The sequence below is a fragment of the Mya arenaria genome, chromosome 8 (assembly GCF_026914265.1).
Source record: "Mya arenaria isolate MELC-2E11 chromosome 8, ASM2691426v1".
Taxonomy (NCBI): Eukaryota; Metazoa; Mollusca; class Bivalvia; order Myida; family Myidae; genus Mya; species Mya arenaria.
In genome coordinates this window covers 40,338,020-40,364,990 of record NC_069129.1, presented here as the reverse complement: position 1 = coordinate 40,364,990, position 26,971 = coordinate 40,338,020, and the positions used below count along the sequence as shown (strand labels likewise).

The window sequence follows — 26,971 nt, the reverse complement described above, 5'->3', positions numbered from 1 at the left end:
TAGAAAGTTGCTATTTATTAGTATGTTGGAATATCACTGTATAATGTTCATATTCATTGTATGTTAAAATCTTTAGAAAATGCTTGGCTATGAAACAAGGATTTGTTCTTTCCAAAAATATACTGTTGTCCACTACTTTGATGTTAGCTCACTAATTAACTTAATTATGTGTGACTTTCATACCGAACACTTTTACAAGGTTGATTGAACTAATCAACAGCTTGATTGCACGATACACTCTGGAATCACGGCCCTTGAATTTATTATGGTACTTCTGTTGAGCAATTCTAAAGACCGTACTCCTTTTGTAACAGTTGAAACATATATTGAATGGACACATACTCTGAAGAACTTACTATTGTTTGCAAACGAACTTAGCGGTTCAATATTTTGAAGCAGTCATAGTGGGGACATAGGGGAAACGAGTGTACCATGCAAGTTTAAATGCTGCCAGTGTTTGGTGTAGTCATTTAGATTATACATGTTAAGTGTATTTTGCATTTTTGTTTTATATATATATATATATATATATATATATATATATATATATATATATATATATATATATATATATATATATATATATGTCATTAAACACGGATGGGTTTCCTGGATAATTACAATACTTCTGAAACAGATACCACATGCATTCATTATTTCCATTTTAACATAAAAAGAATGGTCATTCATTTTCATTAAACATGTTAACAACTAATAAAATCTGTAAGCTAATGTTAAACTATAAATGTTATTGCATTAACTATTCGGTTGTTTAAACCTTATTTATTACATAGTAAGTTCTGCAAAAGATTCTGTGAAGAAACACGGTCAGTTTACATTAAAGACCCTCAGGGAGTCACTATAAGTCCCGACAAATATTGCACGAGTGTGAGGACAGAAGCTAACAGAGTAGGACTTGTACAGTCCGTCCATCTCTCCAAGTACTTCCGTCATCTGGCCGGGCCCTACCTCCACCACGGTTCTGGGACGGGTGAGCTGCTCGTATCGGTACTCCCCCAAGACCTTCCCGTCTAGGGACAGCTGGAGAACGGTGTGGGCATCGAAGTCAGACACGTACAGGGTCGGTGGTGTTGAAGTTGACACAGTCAGGTAAAATGGTTCCTTGAAAAGTTGTCTTCGATCATCTGTTTGAAATGTACTTATAATATGACCATCTAATGTCATCACTTCAATACGCGGGTTTGATGTGTACGAAACGTATAATATGTTGTTGTAAGACGCAATACCTCGACAGTCGGGTGATACTTTAATTTCCTTTCCATACGACAACTGTACTTCCTTTGTAGACATCAGATGGATGGTGGACTTGTACGGGAGAGTGACTGCGGCCTGGTCATCAGGGAGCATACACACGTCCCAGGGCTTGCCTGGCAGCCGGAGGCAGGACGTGACGGTGCGGGCGGAGACGTTTACAAGTTTGACATTCTCGTTACGCATGTCAGCCAGAAGTAAGATTCCAGGAGAGAGCAGGGCTGCGCCAGAGATATAGGAGATTTTGTCGTCCGGAGTCGCTTTAACATTGATATCCGCTCCCTTCTTCCATGTTACAGTAGAGAGGTCAGGAACTGGAACTGAAACACAGAATTATTTTCTACTTGCGTGTCAATGTACCTTACACAACAAATGGCATTAAGTCATTATGTTTCAATAATGTTTGTCCATTTATAAACAAAATGCACTGAGATGGTTTTTCTTAGATCCGTTGTGAAAACTCGGTTTACCAGGAAATATCTCAAGCGTAAATTGATAAATGAAAAAAGAAATTTGTGGCATTTATTAGATTGAAGATTTTTGCAACTACGAAGTGTACATGAAACGGACCAAGGAAGACTGAGTGTGGGTCGGTCGTTCTATTAAAAGATTTGTTTATATTTCAATAACTAGGTCAGACGAACAAAAAATGGTCCCTTAATTAGTAGTAAAAGACTTGAAAATATAAACCATGTCTATTGGTAGAAGCTCAGACATTGTTATTTTAAGATATGATCTTTTAAGAAAATAACCTTGTCAAAGCTGTAAAACATAAACTGTAAAACATAAATGTTTGTTCTAGTGTTAGATCGTATTAAACTTCAGCGAGAGTACTTAAAGCTTTGTTCCACGAGTGGCGTATCGACGAAGGAAATGATTAGTTTTGGTGTTCACGAGGTAAAATATATACGATTTTACATTGAAACATTTCTCTTCAAAATGTGCCGAAAACTTATTTAAAATTACTGTTAATTGTATTTTTTTTTTAGAAAAGCGCGTCAAACTGTATGCTAACGTAGCGACATGACGTCGTTGATATGCTCTCTCCGCCCTGTGAGCGCTTGCGTGATTTGGAAGTGAGAGCAGGCTTAAATTTCAAAACAGTGAATTTATTTTTTTTCACTATAAATCGCAGGAAAACATATAATAAAAGCCCTTATTTAGTAGTGTCCGCATACATGTGGCTGGGCCTGTGGTCGAACGGCATTGAAACCTTTTTTTTTTATTAAATATTGTTATACCCAAGAATGACAGTAAAAGATGCAAAGCGTTAACAGGTCAAATGTTCGTATTGTTTTGTATATTTACTACAGTTTGGTAAACTTTACTATGGAAGTCGTTTGATTTTAAAAACCTAGAAAGAAATAAGTCCTGGCTTTACGAATGTGGATCTTTTAGAGTGTTACTCCCCTACTACCATTTTTTAGTCATTATGAATATGTAGGCAATAGTTAAAGCTTCTGATCATTTTCGGCGGCCATCTTGGACGCCGTCTTGAATAGCAATGTTGCACCACTGTGTTCGCAACTGCTGCATGCATTTTTGTAAACTACAGACTTATTCCGTTATTTTGATATATAGAAACCCTTGTTTACAGACACAGACCGGTATGGTGTCAGATTTACCAACATATTTGCAGGAGTATACCCATTGCATATCAAATACACCTTTAGTTCCTTTTCTTCCCGGATTCAGCGTAACAAATACTATACTCTTTTACTCTGCCTACCGACTTATTCCAAAATTATATGTACCGCGTATCACGCTCTTAACTTATTATGAAAATTATGCACCAAAAAGGGGATTACACTCTCATTTCTGAACATTTATGCAATGTGTTATACCGTGTGTTTGGCCGTACTTTTGTTAGAATAGTTTATTATTAATGATACAAGTTTCATATTTTCATCGTTTCGATATTTACAAATAATTATTGATATATTAGCTAAGGTTTTTTGTTGTTGTTTTTTAAATTATCTACTATAGGAAATATGCAACTGTGTTTTTTCAAGATGTTGACACTAGCCAAACAAAGGACGACTGTCAGGTGAAGCCATATTGACTTAAGCCTACTTTTGTATAGGTTCCTTGATTCTATCTTAGCAACCGGTAATATTTTGTGATAGAATATTATTTGAAATCCTAGATTTGAGCTGAAATGCCAGCCATTTTTAAGAAGGTTCCGTTGTTCTATTGGTTAAAACATTATTCCTGACCGGGCAAGGAAAGGAGCTGTTTTAATGTATTTTATGCGCACTTGAAATTTGTCTGAGACTAAAGGTGATTTTACCACAATACAGCAACCGTTACCGTTATCAATTTTATACTATATTCTGGACCTCATGTATTGTGAAATTGCATCAAGTATTTGTAAAGGAAAGAACAACAAAATAAAATCGTAAACAGGACTTTGTTTGGACTTTAAATTTGGTGCCATGTTTAAAAGTAAAATGTCACGGGCCAAAACAGTACATATGCGTTGGGGTTTAAAACAGTAATGAATGTTTTGATTTTTAACAAAACATTGATAAAATCACGTGATAATGTTAATCAACCAATCACGCAACAATGCATAGATGAATCACGTTAGAAACGCTATTGAAAAAAAAATGTGGTCTTAAAAACAATATTCGAGCAAAAATCAACATTTGCTGAATGAAACCAGCTGTCACTATCTTATTTTAACACTTATTCACAGTATTTAAGTCAACACCGCTCATGCCTTAAGTTGAATAACAACTATGTTCGAAAGGGCAAGTTACTCTTGAAAGAGAATCATGCAAAATAACTTACTCGTCCAAAATGTCACAACTCACGGGTCACGGTCACTCACGTTATATTTTTATACCAGTTCGATTTGTTTAATACGCACCTTTGTTTCCCTCCCTCCCCTAAAATCGTCCAAGTTTAATTTTTATTTCAGTGTAAGAGAAAAAAGTATTAAAATACGCCCAAAATGCACCATTTCGGACAAGAAATTGTCAAAATGTTCTTGGGAGAGGACCCACAACCCATGCCAACACTTCAAACCAAATCCTTTTCGGTTCGGAGGGAAGGGCGCACGCCAAAAGGTTACGCCACTAAGTTACATCCCCTCTTCCGTCAAATCTTGGAACCGCCCCTGAATACTGTTTGTTTACCATATTTACCAGCAAAAAAAACTAGCAGACTTCTTGTTTGTGTTTTAACATTTTGATTATTGCTAAGGCCAATTTAAATTAATTACTAGATTTTCATCCATTTTTAAATGGGGGCGGGGATGGCATGCTTCATATTCATTCTTAGGTAACTATGTAACCGTTAAATACGTGTTCATTCTCTTTTTAATGCATAAGGAACTATATACATGTATAAAGACGAAACCACGAACACGATCGAAACATTTCTTCCTTTTACATGTCAATGTTATTCATCGACACCGTAGGTATGAATAAACGCCGTTCCCGGACAGTACCATTCTCATTCATCAGAGGTTCGATTATGATAAATCTACGTATAGCATTACACCTCTGGTGAACGAGAATGGGAAAGTACTGGACTGATACGCAAATACAGACCAAAGTTCAACAATTTTATTTGAGTCAATAATATTTAAGGGGCGGCGGAAAAAATAGCTGGGATAAAAATCTAGCAATTAATTTATAGTCGCCTAAGTGGGACAATATTGAACATAAAAACTAAACGACACTAAGGCCATGCTATGCATAGAATATCTAGGCTTTTAACTCAGAAATGTTTTGACAACGTCATATAATTAAGGGTAAAATGATTCATTCATATATATATATATATATATATATATATATATATATATATATATATATATATATATATATATATATATATATATATATATATATATATATATACCAAATTCTCCCGCAACGTCCAGTGTTCCCAGACCCATGCTCGATCCGAGAAGACGTTCCGTGTCCTCGTTCTTAAGAAACCGATACTTTCTGGCCTTTATCAGACCAGTCATCTGCTCATTCTTATCAAGAATATTCTGTATGTCTTTCTCGGCTCTCCTCGCCGCAACGTACCGCTGATTCACCGAGATGTCACCGGACGATAGATCCGTCCTCATGGCCTCAAGACCCGATTTCGCCGACTCGCAGTCAGTCTTTAAGGTATTCAGCACGTTTTCATCATCGATCTTCACTTTCCGGATGTTGTCTAGCAACTCCTTCTCGCGGTCGTCCAGGTAGGTGTTGAGTTCTTCCCGGAACTTCCTCAATCTGGCGATCTCATACTTAGACTGGTTTTCGACCTCGTCCAAAAGCTCATTGACATTACTTATAGACCCAGATAAAAGATCTTCAGCTCGTTTAATCGATGGTTCCAGCTCTCTGAATTCATTTCCAATGACATAATCTTTAGCCACGTCAGCGATGTATTGGACTTGACAGCTGCGATGGTCGAGTACGACACAGTCACCACAGCCAAGGTCGCCGTGAGTCGGGCAGTAAAACTTAATTATCTCCTTTGGATGGTTTTTACAGTACCCCGTGTTGCCGATGTCTGACTGCTTGGTTGGTGGATAGGAAGACGGCATTTTATCTTTCGACAACATAATGTGGTTCCTGGACATCTTGAATTTCTTATGGGCCTTGATACAGGGAGCACACATGTTCTCCTCGCAGGTCTGACAGAAGCCGTAAGCCTTAGCGCGTTTGCCTTCCTCTTCACACGGCTGACAGTAGACAGTTGTGTCTGCGGACCCCTTGTCAAGGTCAGGGTACGTCTCTTTCCAGAAACCTTCATCTATTCAGACAAATTAAATAACGGACTTAATACATAATTGGGCGTTCATGCTGTATTGATACAGAAATACGTGTTCTCTTTTAACATAGCCCTAAAAAATAATTTGGTTCGAGTTACCCAACCCTACTTACGAAACAGGCGCCGACCTTACCTTTTTATTGTCAGTTTTAAAAAAAAATATTACTTTTAAGTGTGTGTTTGAAAATGTAGTTTAAAACCTTTAAAGATTTATACAGAAGATTACTTTAACCCCATTATCCAATGATGACAGTTATATAAAGCCTAATAAAAAAGCCTACCTACCATTCCTTTTTTTGAAAAGGAAGGAACCCTTACCAAAATATCATTATTATTATTATGCCTAAGTGTATCAAGCTGCACAAATGTGAATCTTGTGGGAATGGAGCCCACGGCAACTCGATCTGCAATCGGAACACCTGTGCCAGTATCCAACAGGAATTGGCCTCGGAAATAAAACGGGTTATTAGAAAAGAATCCATCATGGCCGACCAGGGAGAGGTTCAAACAACCAAGCGATATGTTAGACCGAAGACAGAATTAGGGGCGATGTATTGCCACTTATTTGTGCGTAAGTTTTTTTAATACTTGATATATTTTATTGAAATATAAAAATGGTGTAAAAAGTGCCCTAATGAGAAACTAAATGGAATACCATTTATTTTTAGTGGGTGGGGTTAAGTCTGCTTCCAATTGACAGATGATGAGATAGTAAATAATAATTCTGGAGCTCCAATGATAAGTGGCAAAAATTAAGAACACAAATACTTTATTTGATTTCTTTGAAATACATACAAGTCTGAATATCACTTTACTTAGATTAATAATAGGTTAGACTTTCTTAACTCAGTGTATTTACAAACTTCATTTTCTATAATAAAAAAATTACATTTCTTTAACCAAGAACGTTTGGTTTATATGTCCGTGCTAAAACATACCTCTTCTCCAAGTATAATCTTTGACTGTCTGTGACATAATTAAATATATTTATCCATCATTTCTGTAGTGTGAGTGTTGCTAACAATCAGCTCAATGTAATTACACAACTGGATGCCTGTTCACTAATATAGCTCTCTAAATAAAGTAGATCATCATGCTAGTAGTCTAACAAAATGGGTTTGAACACATAAACCAGCACACATTTCTTTCAAGGTTAAATTATATAATATCAACCGGTGGTGGTGACGCAGAAACATTGAAAAATTCTGACATTTTTGCTGTGTTCATGAATTGCAGACATTTAAATTTTAATCTTATTGTTATTTTCAGAGGGCAGTATGGTACCAGTGGTGCGGCCGGTTCCGAATTCCTGGCTTGTTCTGGTGAAAAATGGCAGATGAGGTAATGGTTGTGCTATTTTCAAAATTCGGACAATAATTCAACAATCAAGTACCCTACTGGTTTTAGCCAAAATGTACCGGCATGTTTTTACAATAAATCAACAAAGAAGGACGGAATTAAAATATCAACATTGTAGTGGAATTTCAACATGATAACAATTTCGCTTTACATCAATTCTTAAATTTGGTCTAAAGCTTAAAGCTGCTATCTCACAGAATGACAGTTCTTCTTGGTCATATCCAAAAACCTTTAAATTGATATCAAAGGAGTAAGGGGAGTGATTATTTAAATTAAATGTACACAAATATATGGCTTAAAGCAATAGCGGAAAAAATATTTCGGCAGTGTTCCAAACAATTGAAATCTGTTCTATTATGCGTGACCTTATATGACTAAATTGAAGGAATGTTAACCAAATTTTCAAACTTGAATTTAAATGTGATCTGATATCATGTCAGCAGTCTAATATCACTGGTTTTAAGACATTTGTACAATAATTGCCAATTGGCTCCTTAAAAGACAACAATAAAAAGGTGTTAGAACAGTAAATCTGTGAGGATGCAGCTTTAAATATTTTGTGAATACTTTTCTATGTAATTGGAAAGGCTTTTAAAATGATTGATCTGAAAATATTATTTCTATTATTTCTGTTGCATTTTATGTTTTCTATTTTAGGCACTGGAATGTTATCAAAAATTCCATTGTACTGAGGATTGACCTGCAACACATGGAAAACATGTAACACAACTGCAAAGCCAAGCTGGAAGGGGAAATAAGTGCAAGATGGAAATAACGTGTTCAGTGGAACACCTTGTCATCTCAAATATTTGATGCCATACATACTCATGTGACGTTGCAGATAATAGTCAACTGTTGGCCCGTGATTATCAAATACAAAAAGTGACTTTAAACCTTCCATGCCTGAAGCAATACAATCCGAAGCTGGACATTTACTTTACAAACTAGATAGAGCCAGACACCTTAATTATGCTTGGTAGTGCTACTCAGTGGTAACCCTCTTGCAGTCAACTTTTTTAAATATATTTCTCAGAGTATTCAGTATATGAGTGAAGTTTACTTTAAATATGGACACATATTTTATCACTGTGGAACGTTTTTAACAACGAAAAGTGCATATATATATTCAACTGTGTGGAAAAGGATTTATATACGCTTAAAGCAGTTCTCTTATGAAGGTGGGAAGATACTTACGAAAACAGAAAGAGATGGCATTGGCAGACAAAATAAAGGAGAACTATTTTGTTCAGTTCAGTTTTAAAGACTTCAGAAAGTCATTTAATAGGGCACTTCATTGGAAATGCCATATTGTAAATTGGGCTCTTTAAAATGTGAAAAGGTGAAAGTAGTCTAGAGGATAAGCCTAGGTGTCTGCCTCAAATCCAAGGTTGTGGGTTCAAGCCCCTCCAAGATACTTTCTCATTGTCTCAGAAAAAGGGTGTCTGTACTTATTTCTACTAAGGCAACAAATTTGAGAGTGATTCTGCGTGCAATCTAGCTAAAATGAGTAGGCATAAAATAAGATACTAGCTGACTTGCAAAATATTTTTTCCCATTTGTGTTGATTTGTTTTTCAATCTGTTGGAATGTTTATTAGAAGTGATGAGCATTGCTTACTTCAACTAATATTTATTTTCTTTATCAAGTTGAATTTAATGAACACATAACATAACTTGTGATTTTACAGGTTCAATTTTATTCCATTGATTGTATTGGTGTAATTTCTAAAATGATGTAATAAAAGTTATTCTGAATTTGCTTGTTTTTGTATGAAGAAAATGTGTTGAGGTTTTGGCAAAGTATAGTGTCATCATCATCATCATCATCATTGTGCGCAAATAAAAAACATTCAAACAATGTAATAAAAACCATACGGTCGAGCCAAGTACTCAAGGGGCACAAGGTTATTGCCAAAGAGACCGGTAATTTATTAAGACAAATAAAATGCATAGAAATGATCTATAACTCTGAAGAATAGTTATGCTTTAGTTGTCTTATTGTGAGTTTATGGTTAAGACTTGGACATTCAGTATTTTTATAACGAAGATTTAATTTTGTATTGGCAACTTAATGCCATGAATAAGGGGTAAAAAAACAAGAAAGATTGTTAAGTCACCCAAAATAGGCAATGTACTTAAAAGGGCTTTGCACAGAAATGAAATTTAAAATTGGGAGCAAAACCTAAATTATAATCAATATTACATTGGATCGCACACTGATCGCTCCGTTATTGCTTTTCTAATATTTAAAATAAAAGTAAGGGACATGTTGGTCAAAACTGAAAGTATATTTTTTTTGCATTTTATGGAGTCGGACATTAAAAAGAGTCATTATGTGACAGTGATCTAAAGGCTAATTATTTAAAAAGGTTGTTTAGTATTATTAAAAAAGGTCTGGTATACATTGCTGAAAAGCTTAGTAACATGGCTAAAAAAATATTTTAGGTTTTTATTTCCCAAAAAAGGTTCAGTTGAGTACCCGAGTATCTTATCAGTTACCATCATAAAAAATGACAATTTACTCAAAGATATATATAAAGACTAATAATTATTGATTTAGACAAATATATTGTGTATGGAAACTTTTAATGAGAGGATTTATTCACAGCCTAAGAGGAAAAGTGAGCTGTAGGTGAAGCATATTCTACCGTGATCAAATACTATTTAAAGACAAGTCAAGTTCTACCAAGCTAACACAAAGATTTGGCCACACTCCCACGCACTTCTACGGTATATTACCCCTTGAACTAACTGAGTGGCTAGTCACCACCCTATCCCAACCAAACATAACTGATTACACAAAAAAAATGTTCAGTTTGCAGCCCGAAACCAATAATGCTGAATCAAAGGTATGCATGGCTATCAACTGATAAAGCTGACTGGGGGGCAAGCTCATGCCTACTCTACCACAACCTAGAGTTCTGCACAATGCAATCAATGTTTTTTTACAGAAAAGTACTGTTGTTTTAATGGCATGAAAAACTGAAAAAAAGCTGAGGTCTATCGAAGCTTGCCGGAGATGGCCGAGTCGTTACGATTGCTCGATCTGCAGGATTACACTATCGCGTGCTATAAAAGCCATTTCAATACTGGTAACAAGAAAGACCATTGATGCAAAGCATCAAAGGGCGCCGTTTAATAGTTTATGCACTTGTTATATGTTGAAAAACAAGAAATGTCAAGGCCAACAAGCATATTATGGTGCATTGAACCGCATCTATGAAATTCTCAAAATGTTTGTAGTTTTTTGCATGACAACATAGGCAAAAGCATTGAAATGGAAGATTTTCAAGTTGAACATTTCATTAGGGGTGGGGTACATTAATGAACAAGACAGAATTAGGGTGCTTGTGCACTGTACTTTTTGTCATTGCCACATACCCATATACCAAGTTTTATTTCAATACCATAAGTAGTTTTAAAGTAATGATCTGGTCAAGAGAAAGCGGCAAAGGGCAATAATTATGTAATTAGCTTAAAACAGCTATAGTCATTGTGCACTGCACTTCCTCTCGTTGTGCTAAATACCATTGAATGATGTTTAATGAAATTCCAAAAAAAGTAGTTTTCTAGTTATGCTCCGGACAGGAAAAGATACAAAGGGAATAACTCTTGCAATATTATGAAACATGAAATGCATTTATAACATAACATGCCTTGTTTTTAGCTGTTTAATAATACTAATGTTAACTTCTTCATTTACATAGTAAAGAAGAGTAGAAAATGGATGTTTTAGTTGATATTAACACAAAAACAGCATGTGTCTTATTGGACAATGGCTTTTTTTTCAAATATGATAAAAATAACGCATTCAAACTGAATATGTATCAGACTATGTATGAAGGAAATAATACTGTTTCTATTTTTCACAAAGGTTTTGAAATACAACAATGCACATATAAGCATAAATAGGCCAAATATGCAAAAAAAAAATAATAGTAAACAATGTGTGAAAGTGATACTGAACACTTAAAATAATTTCTTTGTGCATTAAATGAATATATACCAGAAAAGCAATACTAAATTAAGTCCAAAATGTATAATAACATGAAGAACACCCCTTTATGAATATCTTCACATGTGTCTAGTTTTTGTGTGTCTTTTCATTATCTTTAAATGAGCATTGTTAAAGTGAAACTCTTATTTGAAATTAATACATATAATTGTATATATAACACACATGAAAAAAAAACAATAACTACTTACTAAATAATGCATTTACTGAAATATCGTTTACTGATAACAAGCTTGTCACCCTGTTTATAATAGCAGAATGCATGACAAATATTAAATGATCAATTGGTGATTGCTAAAAGATTTACTGTGGTCTACTATAGTATCACAAGGCAGAAATACCATGTTTTAAGTTCATTCTTATTAGCAAATTGAACTCAAGATCCTTCATTAGAAACATTGTTGTTGACATCTATCAACCCATTTTGAAAAATGAAAACAATAATATTAATTATCATAAGTCTTATTGGGGAGTAAGAGTGCATCTTTAAAAATAGTGTGTGTGTTTTTTCACTTAAATATGTAACAATTCAATTTGACAAATGAGACAAAAGTTAGGAAATAGAAGTAGTAATTGTACATAAAACAAAACATAAACACAAATTGACAAAGCTCAATATAACAGGAAATCTATATTATGAAAACACAAATCCTTAAAGACCATAATTATTTGAACTGAATTAAGGTATGAGTAATACACACATTTATAAAGCTTTTACGGACAACATAGTCATTATCATGGTACGTTATGGGACTTTTATCCAAATGTTGAAGATTTTTTACTGTTAATTAAAAATATTTTGTCTTTATTTGATTTTTTTTTCACATTATCAGAGATTATGAAATAAACACAACAGTTTCTGGTAAAATAAACTTCAGTTAACAGAAAAATTACGTTCAACCGAACATATTATTGATACACATGCAAAAAAATCATTTTGATTGATCTTGTGAGTCTTCGGAACAGAGCAGTATTTCGATGTTTGAAAATATAAAGCAGTTTTATACATTCATAAAAAAATAGTTAATAATAAGACAACCTGCTGAAATCTTTTAAATATTTTCTATGATGTCTAATGAACAATTCAAAAGACAATTTATGATAGTTTACCGATCAGTTTTGAAGAAAATATACATAATGTCATGTAACTATACATTTTTATAACTAATAAAATGCTTAAAAATCAATCTTTTTCTTGTAAAAAGCTCAATTGGACTTATTCATAAAATGTAATCATTCAAATAAATGAATTTTACTTATGATACTAACTCAGAATTCAGATTTAAAAACAATGAATGTACTTTTAAATTAAAATATGTAAAGAAACAAGAACACTAAGTAGGCGGTAATGCCCCTCCAGAAATGTCAGAGTGAAAGTTCTCAACTATAAATGTCTTTTGAATATTATAACATGTAAACAGTCTCTGTTGGTAATCAATGTCTATTTGTTTTATTTAGTCAATGGTATTCTAACATTAAGAACTTTTCACAATAATTCTTCACTCTTCAACATTTGAAGTTTGGTTTGTTCCCATGCGTTTGTACTTGTAGTGTCTGCACAGATGAAAATTACTCAACGCTGAGTCAATGCTGATTTAACAGGTCTTTACCCATCTAGAATGTTTAGTGCTGTAAAAGAAAAAAAAGTACTTTCTAACTAATTTGTATAGATAATAATACTGCCATACATATACAAAATAAAATATAAACAGTTTAATATTTCTCAACATTATTTAAAAACAACAACAATAAGCTGATACATACATGTATATAATATAAAGAAAATTACTAAATTTATCAATAAAATTGATCATCACCACCACCATCACCACCACCACAACCACTGGATTATTGAAAACAGTGAGTTTATAAAACAACAAACACCAACTCAAATATGTTTTATATAAAATACTCACATCATCTCTATCAGATGTGGATAGACATGGATTTCAAATCTGTCTCAATGATCCAACAAAGTATTTAATGCAGGCTGGAATTCTTCATATAATAGTAATATTCAGTCCTTTTCCTGCCTGAAAGAAATTAGACTTCTGATTATCAACCAACAGAAACTACAACCGTAAAATACAAATGCACATGTATTAATTATACATTCTGCACTAAAAAGATCCAAGAGTAAGGGTTGGTAGGCACAAATGTGTAGATGTTGTGCATATGGTTGATAATGATTCACAACAGTATGGCGTTCAACGAGACCTACACCAAGCAAATGAATGTCGCTTGTGTCCAAGCTGTTGTGGCTTCCAGCCCGAAACCATGTACATCTTTTAATACAGGTTTATTTTGAAAATATGCAGTTTGTAAACAAATAATGGGTATTTTTAGGTCTAATATTTTTCTTTGTAAACAAATAATGGGTATTTTTAAGTCTAATATTTTTCTAAGATAAAACAATCAAATAAAAGATTACATACTCATATCATATACATAAATGATGTACATAAGTACATTTAAAAATATTTAACATGTACATAATGCACCAGTCAATTGTAACCACGGCCCTCCAGGTCTGGGGATATGCCGGGGAAATGGGCTGTGTTTTTAACTTTCAGGTGGCCTCGCAGTGCCGGGTGAAAACGGTGGTTTTGTCTTTGAGCCAGATATAGCAGGGAATATGCCTTACCTAGGCTCCCTGGGGTACGGGGCATATGGCGAGGATTTGACCATCAGTTCGTCCCACGAGGATTTTACCTGGGGTTGGCTGGACAGAAAGTCAAAGTCCCAGCTATTCCTCGGACCTGGTGGGGCTTTGGTTACAATTGACTGGTGCATTATAAGTAGATGTAAAGTATGTAACATGTATATTTATAGTACATGTAGAAATATTAAAACGCTGTCTTAACGTTTAGCAAATAAAAATGATTTAAGAATTCCAAAGAAATTAAAAAAACAAACATTTTTGAACACATAAACTTACACAACTACCCAAGGATACTTACATGAATAGCCCTTTGATACGAATATCCCAGTTCCATGCTGATTGTTGACATTAGTTTTTTCGACAGAAAATCTTCTCTTAAGCGTATAATTCACTTATAATCCATGTTTTACTGTAATGACTCAAATTGTTAGATGTATCGTAATCAACAGTCAGTGTGCACTTTTAGTGTTTACTTATTTTAAACGTATATTCATGACAAAACCGAGTTTCCAACTATTAATCGACGATGTAGAAATTCCATTATTGACCTATGAATAGCGGGGAAATACCTTCTGGTTCTAAAAATAGCAACATCCGGATATGTGTAGTGTTCTAAAAATAAAACAACTATGGGGCAATCGTAATACAATTTTACTAATGTCACCTTCAACACATTAAAAAATAAAGTTAGGTGATGATTTAATCCAATATCGATTAAATTAAAGAAAACAGCTTAACTCATTGTTTATTAATGCAGTAAACATAACAAAACAACATAAAACATAATTATTTCCATTCACATAATTACCGGTCCACACATTTTACATTTCATTCGGAACTCCTCCGAATATTTACATTTCCGGCACATGATATTACAGTTAACCAATCGGAAAACGTAAACGAAACGGGAACAGTTATTAAACTTATTTGTCGTTCTTCAAATATAATGTTTTGAAGATAAATTGAAGACAATCTATTCAACCACAAATAGCATTTTAACACCCATGCAATCGCCATCCATTTGCATTTTTAAATCATAATAAAATAACAGTAAAACCCAACTGTCAATCAACTTAAAAACCGCTCCTACCACTAACTAAAATAAATTCCCATTCCATAATAGGCGCGCTCTCTTCAGAGCGGCGCCAATAACTTCCTCTATATATACAGTAACAACACGGCTACATCAATTAAACATCCATTTCTTGAAAAATAATAGTCATTTGATATTTTAATCTTTTAAAACCGAAAGTAACGTTCAAAGTTCTCGTTTCACATTTAGATGTTTCAAACTGTTTATATTATAAAAACAAGTTTCGCATAACCGTAAATCTATAAATATACATGTAATAAAAGTAATGTTTACCTCGATTTCAGTTGATCTTCAAAACTTACTTACAAGGAAGTTATTTGATTTTTCAAACAGGTGTAGCTCTAGTCGTGACAGGGGATGTCACTGTATCAAATACCTTAAGATATGGGAGATTACTCTCATTATAACTGCAGAATAAAAGTATTTAACAAGACATCTGCATCAAAAGTAATGCTCACTGGCAATCTTGCAAGGCAGTGGTGACAGTGGTGAAAACATCTTATGTCGGTGGTTAATACATCCAGTGACAGTGGTGAATACATCCAGTAACAGTGGTGAATACATCCAGTAACAGTGGTGAATACATCCAGTAACAGTGGTGAGTACATCCAGTAACAGTAGTGAATACATCCAGTAACAGTGGTGAATACATCCAGTAACAGTGGTGAGTACATCCAGTAACAGTGGTGAATACATCTAGAGACAGTGGTGAACACATCTAGTGGCAGTGGTGAATACATCTAGAGACAGTGGTGAACACATCTAGTGACAGTGGTGAATACATCTAGTGGCAGTGGTGAATACATCCAGTAACAGTGGTGAATACATCTAGAGACAGTGGTGAACACATCTAGTGGCAGTGGTGAATACATCTAGTGGCAGTGGTGAATACATCTAGTTAGAGTAATGAATACATCTAGTTATAGCGGTGAACACATCTAGTTAGAGTAATGAATACATCTAGTTATAGTGGTGAACACATTTGTGACAGTGGTGAACACATCTAGTGACAGTGGTGAATACATCTAGTGACAGTGTTGAACACATATAGTGACAGTGAAGAATTCATCGAGAAACAGTGGTGAATTCATCTAGTGACGGTGGTGAATACATCTAGTGACAGTGATGAATACATCTAGTGTCGGTGGTGAATACATATAGGGACAGTGGTGAATACATCTAGTGTCGGTGGTGAATACATCTAGCGACAGTGGTGAATACATCTAGTGACAGTGGTGCATACATCTAGTTACAGTGGTGAGTACATCTAGTGACAGTGGTGAACACATCTAGTGGCATTGGTGGTGAATAAATCTAGTGACTGTGGTTAAAACATCTATTGTCAGTGGTGAATACATCTAGCGACAGTGGTGAATACATCTAGTGACAGTTGTGAATACATCTAGTGGTAGTGGTGAATAAATCTAGTTAGAGTAATGAATACATCTAGTTATAGTGGTGAACATATCTAGTGACAGTGGTGAACACATCTAGTGACAGTGGTGAATACATCTAATGACAGTGTTGAACACATATAGTGACAGTGAAGAATTCATCGAAAAACAGTGGTGAATATATCTAGTAACAGTGGTGAATACATCTAGTGGCTTTGGTGAATACATATAGCGACAGTTGTGAACACATCTAGTAGTAGTGGTAAATACATCTATTGACAGTGGTGAATATATCTAGTAACAGTGGTGAATATATCTAGTAACAGTAGGAGATTGATGTTCTTCTGACACCAGATAGAACACCGTGATCCTCTCTAACTTGGTTAGTGTTCAACGTAATATTTTGTCCAATAAGAAGGCATCAGCCAATTCATTTATTTCAGTAAATCAGGAGTCAGTCGTAATTGATTTAAATCAGAAAAAAGTGGTAGATATTAAGTGTTAATGGGTAGTTTACACATAATGTTATATAGACAGTTTGTTTTCCTTTTAAAGATTCTTAGTATGTACTAACACAAACTTATTGGTTATACGACTATGTCGCGTCAAACCATTTATTTATGTTAGGACATACTAACAACCTTTAACCATTTCCAAGTAATATTTTTTCGTTATTAATCTGGTAATGTACATGTGCATATAATCATTTGTTTTACATTTTTCATGATAAACCATGTTTAAATTTGGTAAACGCAGATGATTTATTTAGTTCTTAAAGTGACATTCGCATTTAAAATCAACACATACACATGTATAACAAACATAGATTTTGAGTGATAAACCTTCAACTACGTGCTAAATTACGCATTTTAATATGGAACATATTAATTACTCGGATAACAAGACGGCTGAAAACGCACAAATATTAAATGACTGGTGCACATAGGTCCTAAAAGATTAACAGTGATCAACCATCGTCTCACAAGGAAGAAATATCGTGTTTCTGCACGTTTACACAAATTAAACACGGTATCTTTCATAAGAACCAATGTTTTCGATGTTTATTCATCCGTTTTGATAAATTAAAACAATGATTATTACAAGTCAATACCTATAAACAATTATATTTTTTAAAAGTGCCTCATGATATTTGCAGTGAAATAATTTATATTTAAATTATATATTTATTTCAATGCATTTATTATTTTAAATACTTTGTATCAACTCAAATATAACAAATACAAAAATAAATCAAAGTCGATATGTTGGTCCCGGGTCCCGGTAGTCGAAGATCCCGGCAGATATAACTCCCCATCAAAAAAAACTTTGAGTTCCTATTTTTTGCGATTTAAGACATTTGGTTCTTAAAGAATAGATCAATTTCATATACCTTTAATTCAAAACAAACAAAAAACCCAGTTCGTTTCAATTAACCTTTCATTCGTAAACGATCTAGAAAATGAACTTACTGAGTTAAAATCTAGTACGGTACATTATCTGCTAAATAAATATACAGGATACTTTATTCTAAAACATCCGGAAGAAATTGTGAAAAATGGGAAAATTTACTGGGAAAGTTGCCATTGTAACAGCTTCGTCAGACGGGTATTTTTTTATCATATCATTTCAATTTTTACACAGTATTCAAAGCTGGGTGGGGTTCGCAGGGATGCATGTACTCACCGAAATATTCAATACACGTCATTTAACCTTTGTAGATTGGATATCCAGCACAGAACATATATATATATATATATATATATATATATATATATATATATATATATATATATGCAGGTCAAATTAAACAATTAAACTGATTACTAAGCGTGTTTCGGGGCTGTTATTCAATACATGTTTCAAAAATCATGAAAAGCATTAATGTCAAATGCTCAAAAAGAAATCCAATGATATATTTCTTAAATAACTGTCATTTCTAGTCGAAAGAAATAAAAAGAAGTAGAAAAAACACGTTCGGCATATAATGGGGTAGGGGTGAAGCTTAGTGGCGGGGTGGGGGTCATTTAATATATTCAACGTAACACCTGCTTATATATGTACATTATCCATAATTTCGCTGTGGATTATACTTATATTACCTGTTTAAATCATCAGAATAGGTCTGTCCATAGCGGAGCGGCTGGCAACGGAAGGAGCGGCTGTTATGGTGAGCAGCCGGAAACAGGCGAATGTGGACAAAGCGGTCGGCGACCTCCGGAAGAAGGGTCTAAAGGTTGCTGGCATCGTCTGCCATGTGGCCAAACCGGATCACAGAACAAGACTCATTGAAAAGGTACGCAGACGGTTAGATCTAACGAAGAGTATACATCACGCAAGAATTAAAAAAAAATATATTTAAAGGTACACACTCACATATTTTATTTGGCATGGAATATGTTTTCATTGTTTATGGAAACTGAGTTATTTGGCAAACTTTCATGAGCAAATAATAATGAAAATTTGGCAGGTACGAATTGAGCAAAATTTTGTAAATTCAACACTACAATTATTCCATTTTCAATAGCTGTATTAGCCCTTTTTGGCAAAATGGAGCATTTCATGTCACATTTTTAAAATGAATAATAAAAAATAGAGCTCTTCTTATTTGAACTTTTGATTATGTTTTATCAATGTTATTAACATTTTGCACGAAATGATTCATGTCGATGTCGGACCCTATAGAACGTGGACGAGTCCCTTTAATAGACATACTTCTGAACGTGCTGTTGGTTTGTAGGCTAGTGCAAGGGATTACATTCATTGTTACGCCCCACATATCGCCACGGACCTATAATATAGGACCTGGTTTATAGGTCAGTGATATTGCGTACATTTCAAAGCGTTCCATCATTTTATTTAGGGAGATTTTGCTTTGACATAACTTGGAATGTGCATGAGTGTGTGAAGATTAAAATGACACGATCTTTAATAGTGGTATGACTGTATGAGTATCTCCTCCGTAAGCACTTTATTTCATCATTCATTTCAGACAGTGGCAGAATTCGGAGGACTGGATCTGCTTGTTTCAAATGCAGCCGTCAATCCCATATTTGGCCCGATTCTAAATGTAAGTATTTTATGAATACAAAAACGATTTCCATGAAGTTCATAATATTGACTTTTTATACAGATGATATTGTTCTGCACCATATACATGACACAGCGCTCATAACTATGATGATGATGATGATGATGATGATGATGATGACGATGACGACGACGACGACGATGATGATGATCAAACGAATGAATGATGACTATTTCCCTATTTCCAGGCGACAGAGGATGCCTGGGAAAAGATATTTGACGTAAATGTAAAGGCCACCTTCTTTCTCATCAAGGAGGCGGTCCCGTACATGGAAAAACGAGGGTTATTTAAACAATTTGTTTCCTTATAAATGAAAGATGAACACCATATGAAAGATCCTAAATGTCAAAAATATATAACAAACTTCACATTGTTTTATGTTAACATTGAATCGTCCAGGTAATGAATTAAACATATTATTTGAAAAATATACCCTGCAATTTACACTAGGTTTCTTAGTAGTATATTATTTCATTTATATGCGTGGTTTAGATACCATTGTTGACTGATCCTTCCAGGGGCGGTTCAGTAGTCATAGTGTCCTCGCAGGCTGGCTATAGCCCCTCAGAGGTGAGTCCATTCCAATTTTCAGTTTGCTATATAGATATGATTTATTATGTACTATGCGAATCTACCAACAGTTAAAGGGACTCATTCATGGATATTTAAAAAATATAAATAAAATTTCCCTCGCACCAAACCAAACAGCAAATGGCAGATACACATTAGAATAGAGTTGAATGAATCCAAGCCTAAATTAATTCATTTTTGAAAAGCGTTAACTCAGGAAAATAGAGCATTTCTTGTTTTTTAATCATTAGCGAGCACTAGTTCGCACTTTTGATAATGTTTGAGCACGAAACAAACGGTTTGATCACATTTTACGCAAAATTATTTTAACTATGTCTGACCCTTAAAAAATGAACGTGTCCTGTTTGTAAAATGATTAAGGGTCACGATGGTAAATATTATATAATTTCGAACAAGGTATGTTTTTTAGGAACTTGCCATATGAGATTCGTTGTCATGAGATATGAATAACATTATGGAACTCACTCTTCCTAAAATCAGTTGAAAACAATCGTTCAGTACATAATCATAGCGTTTGTACAATAACAGATGATGGGTCCCTACTCCATCAGCAAGACCGCCCTGCTCGGCATGACGAAGGCCCTGGTCCCGCAGCTCTCTGCATCCAACATCCGGGTCAATTGTATCGCTCCCGGGGTCGTTATCACGCGATTTAGCGAGATGGTCAGTATGTAACTCCAATTTAAAGCCGTATTTAGTGCACTCGGCGTCTAAGGCCGAGTGATTAGCGTATCGTATTCTTGATGAAACAGTTCGGGGTTCGATCACATCGTCGCATACCGCTGGTACTCAATTCCGCTTGCACCCCAGTACTCAATATCGCTTGCACCCCGGTACTCAATTCCGCTTGCACCCCAGTACTCAATTCCGCTTGCACCCCAGTACTCATTTCCGCTTGCACCCCAGTACTCAATATCGCTTGCACCCCAGTACTCAATTCCGCTTGCACCCCAGTACTCAATTACGCTTGCACTTCGTCAAGTACTTGTGAAGTGTTAACAGAATGTGTAGCCTATGGGGCGAAGAAGGTTTCAATTCCCGCTCGAAGTTTTGTAATCACCCTGGAATTTATCACATAAATCACCGCAGATTTTCAAACTTCATTTCCAGCCAGTAAACGCTCATAATCGTTAAAAAATGCAGTTTTACGACTTAACAGACATGTCGTTAAACTTAAGTTCCTCGCCTGCTGCTACTAATGAAATATATATATAATATAAAATCGAAGCCAGTAACATATGAATGGCCTCCTATGTTCGTGTCTAGTCTATTAAATATTAAAATCCCTTCACACCAAGAAGTTGTTACTTGGTCGTCATTGCGAACTAAAGCATTTCTTTACCAATGCTCACAATACCTTAATTATATATGAGTTTTTCACACTTATCACTAGCGGACCCCCCCCCCCCCCCTTTATTTTTTATTTCAATCTAAGAAAGAAAAATATAATAAAAATAAGACCAAAATATAACATTTTGGACTAGAAATTGTTACACTTTTCATCGGAGTATATCTCAAAACCACCTGCGAACAGTTTCAAAACGAATAAACTTTGGTTCTGTGGGAGGGGTGCAAGTAAAAAGGTTACGCCCCTAAGTTATGCCCCTTTAACGTCAAATCCTGATCCGCCATTGCTTATATTGATATTTTGTGTCAAATCCTTATTAGACTTATGCTCCCTGGAGCCGACGCCCATGGATTGCCCGGTGTCTTCATAACATTAACGTACACCCCTAATGGGTGGTGTAGGCCGAGTGGCTAGCGTATCATTTGGGATCAAAAAGTCCGGCGGTCAATTGTATAAAACTTATTAGATCTTGGGTTAACCAAAGGTCAATACTTTCTATAAACCAATCAGATCATTTGGATGTGCAAACTTACCACAAAAATACGTGTTGACAACTTGCCAATTGTCTGCCGAGTTTGTATGTTCATTCATGCCAAAGATTTATACAAATGGCCGCCGAGTTCGTATGCTCATTCATGCCAAAGATTTATACAAATGGCCGCCGAGTTCGTATGCTCATTCATGCCAAAGATTTATACAAATGGCCGCCGAGTTTGTATGCTCATTCATGCCAAAGATTTATACAAATGGCCGCCGACTTTGTATGCTCATTCATGCCAAAGATTTATACAAATGGCCGCCGAGTTTGTATGGTCATTCATGCCAAAGATTTATACAAATGGCCGCCGAGTTTGTATGCTCATTCATGCCAAAGATTTATACAAATGGCCGCCGAGTTTGTATGCTCATTCATGCCAAAGATTTATACAAATGGCCGCCGAGTTTGTATGCTCATTCATGCCAAAGATTTATACAAATGGCCGCCGAGTTGGTATGGTCATTCATGCCAAAGATTTATACAAATGGCCGCCGAGTTGGTATACTCATTCATGCCAAAGATTTATACAAATGGCCGCCGAGTTTGTATACTCATTCATGCCAAAGATTTATACAAATGGCCGCCGAGTTTGTATACTCATTCATGCCAAAGATTTATACAATTGACTGCCGAGTTTGTATGCTCATTCATGCCAAAGATTTATACATTTGGCTGCCGAGTTGGTATGATCATTCATGCCAAAGATGTATACAAATGGCCGCCGAGTTTGTATGATCATGCTCATCCATGCCAAAGATTTATACAATTGACTGCCGAGTTTGTATGCTTATTCATGCCAAAGATGTATACATTTGGCTGCCGAATTGGTATGATCATTCTTTCCAATTCTTATACAATTTGCTGGCGAGTTAATATGATCATTCATATCAAAGTCTTATACATGTACAATTTGCTGGCTAGTTAGATTGGTCATTCATACCAAAGTCGTCTACAATTGGCTGCCGAGTTGGTAGGATCATTCTTTCCAAAAATTTATACAGTTGGCTGCCTAATTGGTATGGTCATTGGAAACTTGTCTTACGTTTCAGTTGTGGAAGAACGAATTTTCGGCATCAGTCAGAGACCAGGTACCGCTAAAAAGGTATGATATATTGCATTGCATTAATGACTTTTTGTTAAACTTTTAAATAGTTATATATAAATATAAGAACTGTACAGAATTATTTCCGTCTTTTTCTCAAATGTGAGATATTTCTTTATATCGATATGGAAAGAGCTTAGGAAATATACTGATGTATTTCGTTTAAGTAAATAAATCGCTTTCAGGAAACAGACATGGAAATATGATTTATATTGTGAACTATAAACATTTCAGCGAAGCTATGACGATATCATTTCAATAGTTTAATATGATCCATTTAAAACATAACGTGACCAGTTTTAACTATTACATGGAAGATCCAACCAGAACATAGCCAGTTTGACATGGCTAGTTTTGAATATTACATGACCAGAAGTAACCATAGAATAACCAGTTTTAACTATGACATCATCAGTTAAATCATAACATGACCTGTTCAAACTATAGCATGACCGGTTCTAAACATAACATAACCAGTTTTAACTACTTGTATAACAACAAGTCTTAACCATAACATAACCAGTTTTAACTACTTGTATAACAACAAGTCTTAACCATAACATAACCAGTTTTAACTACTTGTATAACTACAAGTCTAAACCATAACATAACCAGTTTTAACTACTTGTATAACAACAAGTCTTAACCATAACATAACCAGTTTTAACTACTTGTATAACAACAAGTCTTAACCATAACATAACCAGTTTTAACTACTTGTATAACAACAAGTCTTAACCATAACATAACCAGTTTTAACTACTTGTATAACTACAAGTCTAAACCATAACATAACCAGTTTTAACTACTTGTATAACAACAAGTCTTAACCATAACATAACCAGTTTTAACTACTTGTATAACAACAAGTCTTAACCATAACATAACCAGTTTTAACTACTTGTATAACAACAAGTCTTAACCGTAACATGACCAGTTTTAACTATTTGTATAACATAGCCAGTCTCAACCGTAACATGACCAGTTTTAACTACTTGTATAACATAGCCAGTCTCAACCGTAACATGACCAGTTTTAACTACTTGTATAACATAGCCAGTCTCACCCGTAACATGACCAGTTTTAACTACTTGTATAACATAGCCAGTCTTAACCGTATCATGACCAGTTTTAACTACTTGTATAACATAGCCAGTCTTAACCGTATCATGACCAGTTTTAACTACTTGTATAACATAGCCAGTCTTAACCGTATCATGACCAGTTTTAACTACTTGTATAACATAGCCAGTCTTAACCGTATCATGACCAGTTTTAACTACTTGTATAACATAGCCAGTCTTAACCGTATCATGACCAGTTTTAACTACTTGTATAACATAGCCAGTCTTAACCGTATCATGACCAGTTTTAACTACTTGTATAACATAGCCAGTCTTAACCGTATCATGACCAGTTTTAACTACTTGTATAACATAGCCAGTCTTAACCGTATCATGACCAGTTTTAACTACTTGTATAACATAGCCAGTCTTAACCGTATCATGACCAGTTTTAACTACTTGTATAACATAGCCAGTCTTACCCGTAACATGACCAGTTTTAACTACTTGTATAACATAGCCAGTCTTAACCGTATCATGACCAGTTTTAACTACTTGTATAGCATAGCCAGTCTTACCCGTAACATGACCAGTTTTAACTACTTGTATAACATAGCCAGTCTTAACCGTATCATGACCAGTTTTAACTACTTGTATAACATAGCCAGTCTTACCCGTAACATGACCAGTTTTAGCTACTTGTATAGCATAGCCAGTCTTACCCGTAACATGACCAGTTTTAGCTACTTGTATAGCATAGCCAGTCTTAACCGTATCATGACCAGTTTTAACTACTTGTATAACATAGCCAGTCTTAACCGTATCATGACCAGTTTTAGCTACTTGTATAGCATAGCCAGTCTTAACCGTATCATGACCAGTTTTAACTACTTGTATAACATAGCCAGTCTTAACCGTATCATGACCAGTTTTAGCTACTTGTATAGCATAGCCAGTCTTAACCGTAACATGACCAGTTTTAACAATAACACAATTCTTCTTAACCATAACATGACTAGTTTTAACATCCCTTGTCTCCAGGTTCGCGCGGTCAGAAGAATGTGCGGGTGTTGTCTCCTTCCTGCTCTCCGACGACGCCTCGTACGTCACTGGCGAAACTGTCACCATCACCGGCGGCATGCCTAACCGGCTATGATAGGTCGCATAGTGTTGTAGTGTTGGGGCGTGACATAATATGACTCATATAGATTCTAACTTGGACGTTTAACGCCTGCACTACCTTAAAAATTCGATTACCAAAACGAAAACCATTCAAGTGTTTATATGTGATGTACACATGTAGAATTTGTATACAAACAGTACTATAAAGAGTTTATAGCTGGTGATTTCATCGGGGCTATGAAATAAATGAATCACTAACAAATAAGGTTTGAATGCCTAAATAAATATATTCTGCACTTATTTTAGATTTTGAATGTTATTATGATTTCAATCTTGTTCTTATGAACGGATTATATTAAGCGTTCATTTTTATATATTTATAATAGTTCATATTATAGGTTATTCCAGTATAAAACGTTACGTTCATTTTGCGGTTCCTCGAATGATGTATTGAGCACCCCAAGAACAGATATAATTTGTACTTATTGTAACATGTGCCTTTGAAAAAGAATAACACTTCCTCCTAACAATAACATTATGACGTCCTTTTTATTTCATTTCTGATCTCATTTCTGAGGGACCACTGTTCAAGTTCCATATACCCGCAGCTTATAGAGTTGTTAAATTCCTATAACATAATTTTTGCTTTAATTTTAACTTAAATAATCGAAATCTTAAATTTAAAATAATCAACACAGACAGCGCTTTTGCGAATTCCAGATTTATGGAACTATCAAACGATACAAACCATTTCTTCTATGAGTGTGTGTTTACAGACATGTAATGTAATGTAGCATTTTAATATACTGGTAGTGGCATTTACGTTTTATAATTAATTCTGTTAAGTAAATCATTGTTTTAGAAGATAAAGTGTATAAAGTTGAAAACCGCTATTCCGAACACCGTTTATCCGAAATTATCGCTATTTCGATATTATTGTTCGGTCCCGATTTTACTCCTTCTTTGTTTAACTAAATTTTTGGTCTTTATTCCGAACTAATCGCTATTCCGAACTAATCGCTATTCCGAAGTAAAGTATGACATTGAGCACGCGTATGTTACAAACATCGATGTCAGAAAATGAGCGATTCATTTAGGTGATGTTGTGTGTATATAATTGATGGTTAACACAATCTGAATATCATTCGAAAATGTCTATCTCATCTGATTCGATCGCAGCATTGCTCACTCGACTCGCTACCGAACAATCCGAATGCATACATGTGCTGGCATTTTGTTTTAAATGTTTTATGTTGTTTTAATAAAGAAGTATAATAACGAATTTTTTGCCAACTATTAGACACTAAATCAACAAATACGTTTGTATACGAAAGATTACTCAAACCGAGTGAATCGTATTGGTAACGTGTAACCGACATCTTCACGACTTAGTATTTAAAGTCATCTATAATTCGCGAACGCTGTCATTGGCGGAAAATTGTTAATCCGAAACACCGCTATTCCGAAGTAATTTGTTGGGTCCCTACGATTTCGTATTAATGGTGTTCAACTGTAGTTTTATTTTACGATTATTGTTACTGA

General features: G+C 34.8%; 2 protein-coding genes and 1 long non-coding RNA gene across 7 annotated transcripts; 1 reads left to right on the top strand and 2 right to left on the bottom strand.

Moving 5' to 3' along the window:
- Positions 1 to 618: 618 nt before the first annotated feature.
- Positions 619 to 7,029, bottom strand: LOC128244181 (E3 ubiquitin-protein ligase TRIM71-like). The gene is made up of 3 exons (XM_052962200.1): positions 6,993 to 7,029; positions 5,143 to 6,036; positions 619 to 1,592 (listed from the first exon to the last, which is right to left on the bottom strand). Exons 1-3 carry the CDS (start codon positions 7,027 to 7,029, stop codon positions 829 to 831), a joined length of 1,695 nt encoding a protein of 564 aa, XP_052818160.1. The 3' UTR covers positions 619 to 828.
- A 3,391-nt stretch (positions 7,030 to 10,420) lies between these two features.
- Positions 10,421 to 25,962, top strand: LOC128244890 (dehydrogenase/reductase SDR family member 4-like). Of its 5 annotated transcripts, none has more exons than XM_052963006.1 (8): positions 10,421 to 10,504; positions 18,692 to 18,869; positions 19,566 to 19,643; positions 19,852 to 19,946; positions 20,183 to 20,234; positions 20,784 to 20,918; positions 23,191 to 23,243; positions 25,349 to 25,962. In XM_052963006.1, exons 2-8 carry the CDS (start codon positions 18,741 to 18,743, stop codon positions 25,461 to 25,463), a joined length of 657 nt encoding a protein of 218 aa, XP_052818966.1. In that variant the 5' UTR covers positions 10,421 to 10,504; positions 18,692 to 18,740; the 3' UTR covers positions 25,464 to 25,962. The 5 variants fall into 5 exon arrangements, with proteins under 5 accessions (XP_052818966.1, XP_052818964.1, XP_052818965.1 ...); XM_052963004.1 differs by lacking the exon at positions 10,421 to 10,504 and adding an exon at positions 15,515 to 15,670; XM_052963005.1 differs by lacking the exon at positions 10,421 to 10,504 and adding an exon at positions 15,761 to 15,780.
- Positions 11,098 to 14,804, bottom strand: LOC128244892 (uncharacterized). The gene is made up of 3 exons (XR_008263006.1): positions 14,388 to 14,804; positions 13,344 to 13,460; positions 11,098 to 13,056 (listed from the first exon to the last, which is right to left on the bottom strand). It is a non-coding gene; the product is annotated as an uncharacterized LOC128244892 (long non-coding RNA).
- Positions 25,963 to 26,971: the final 1,009 nt, after the last annotated feature.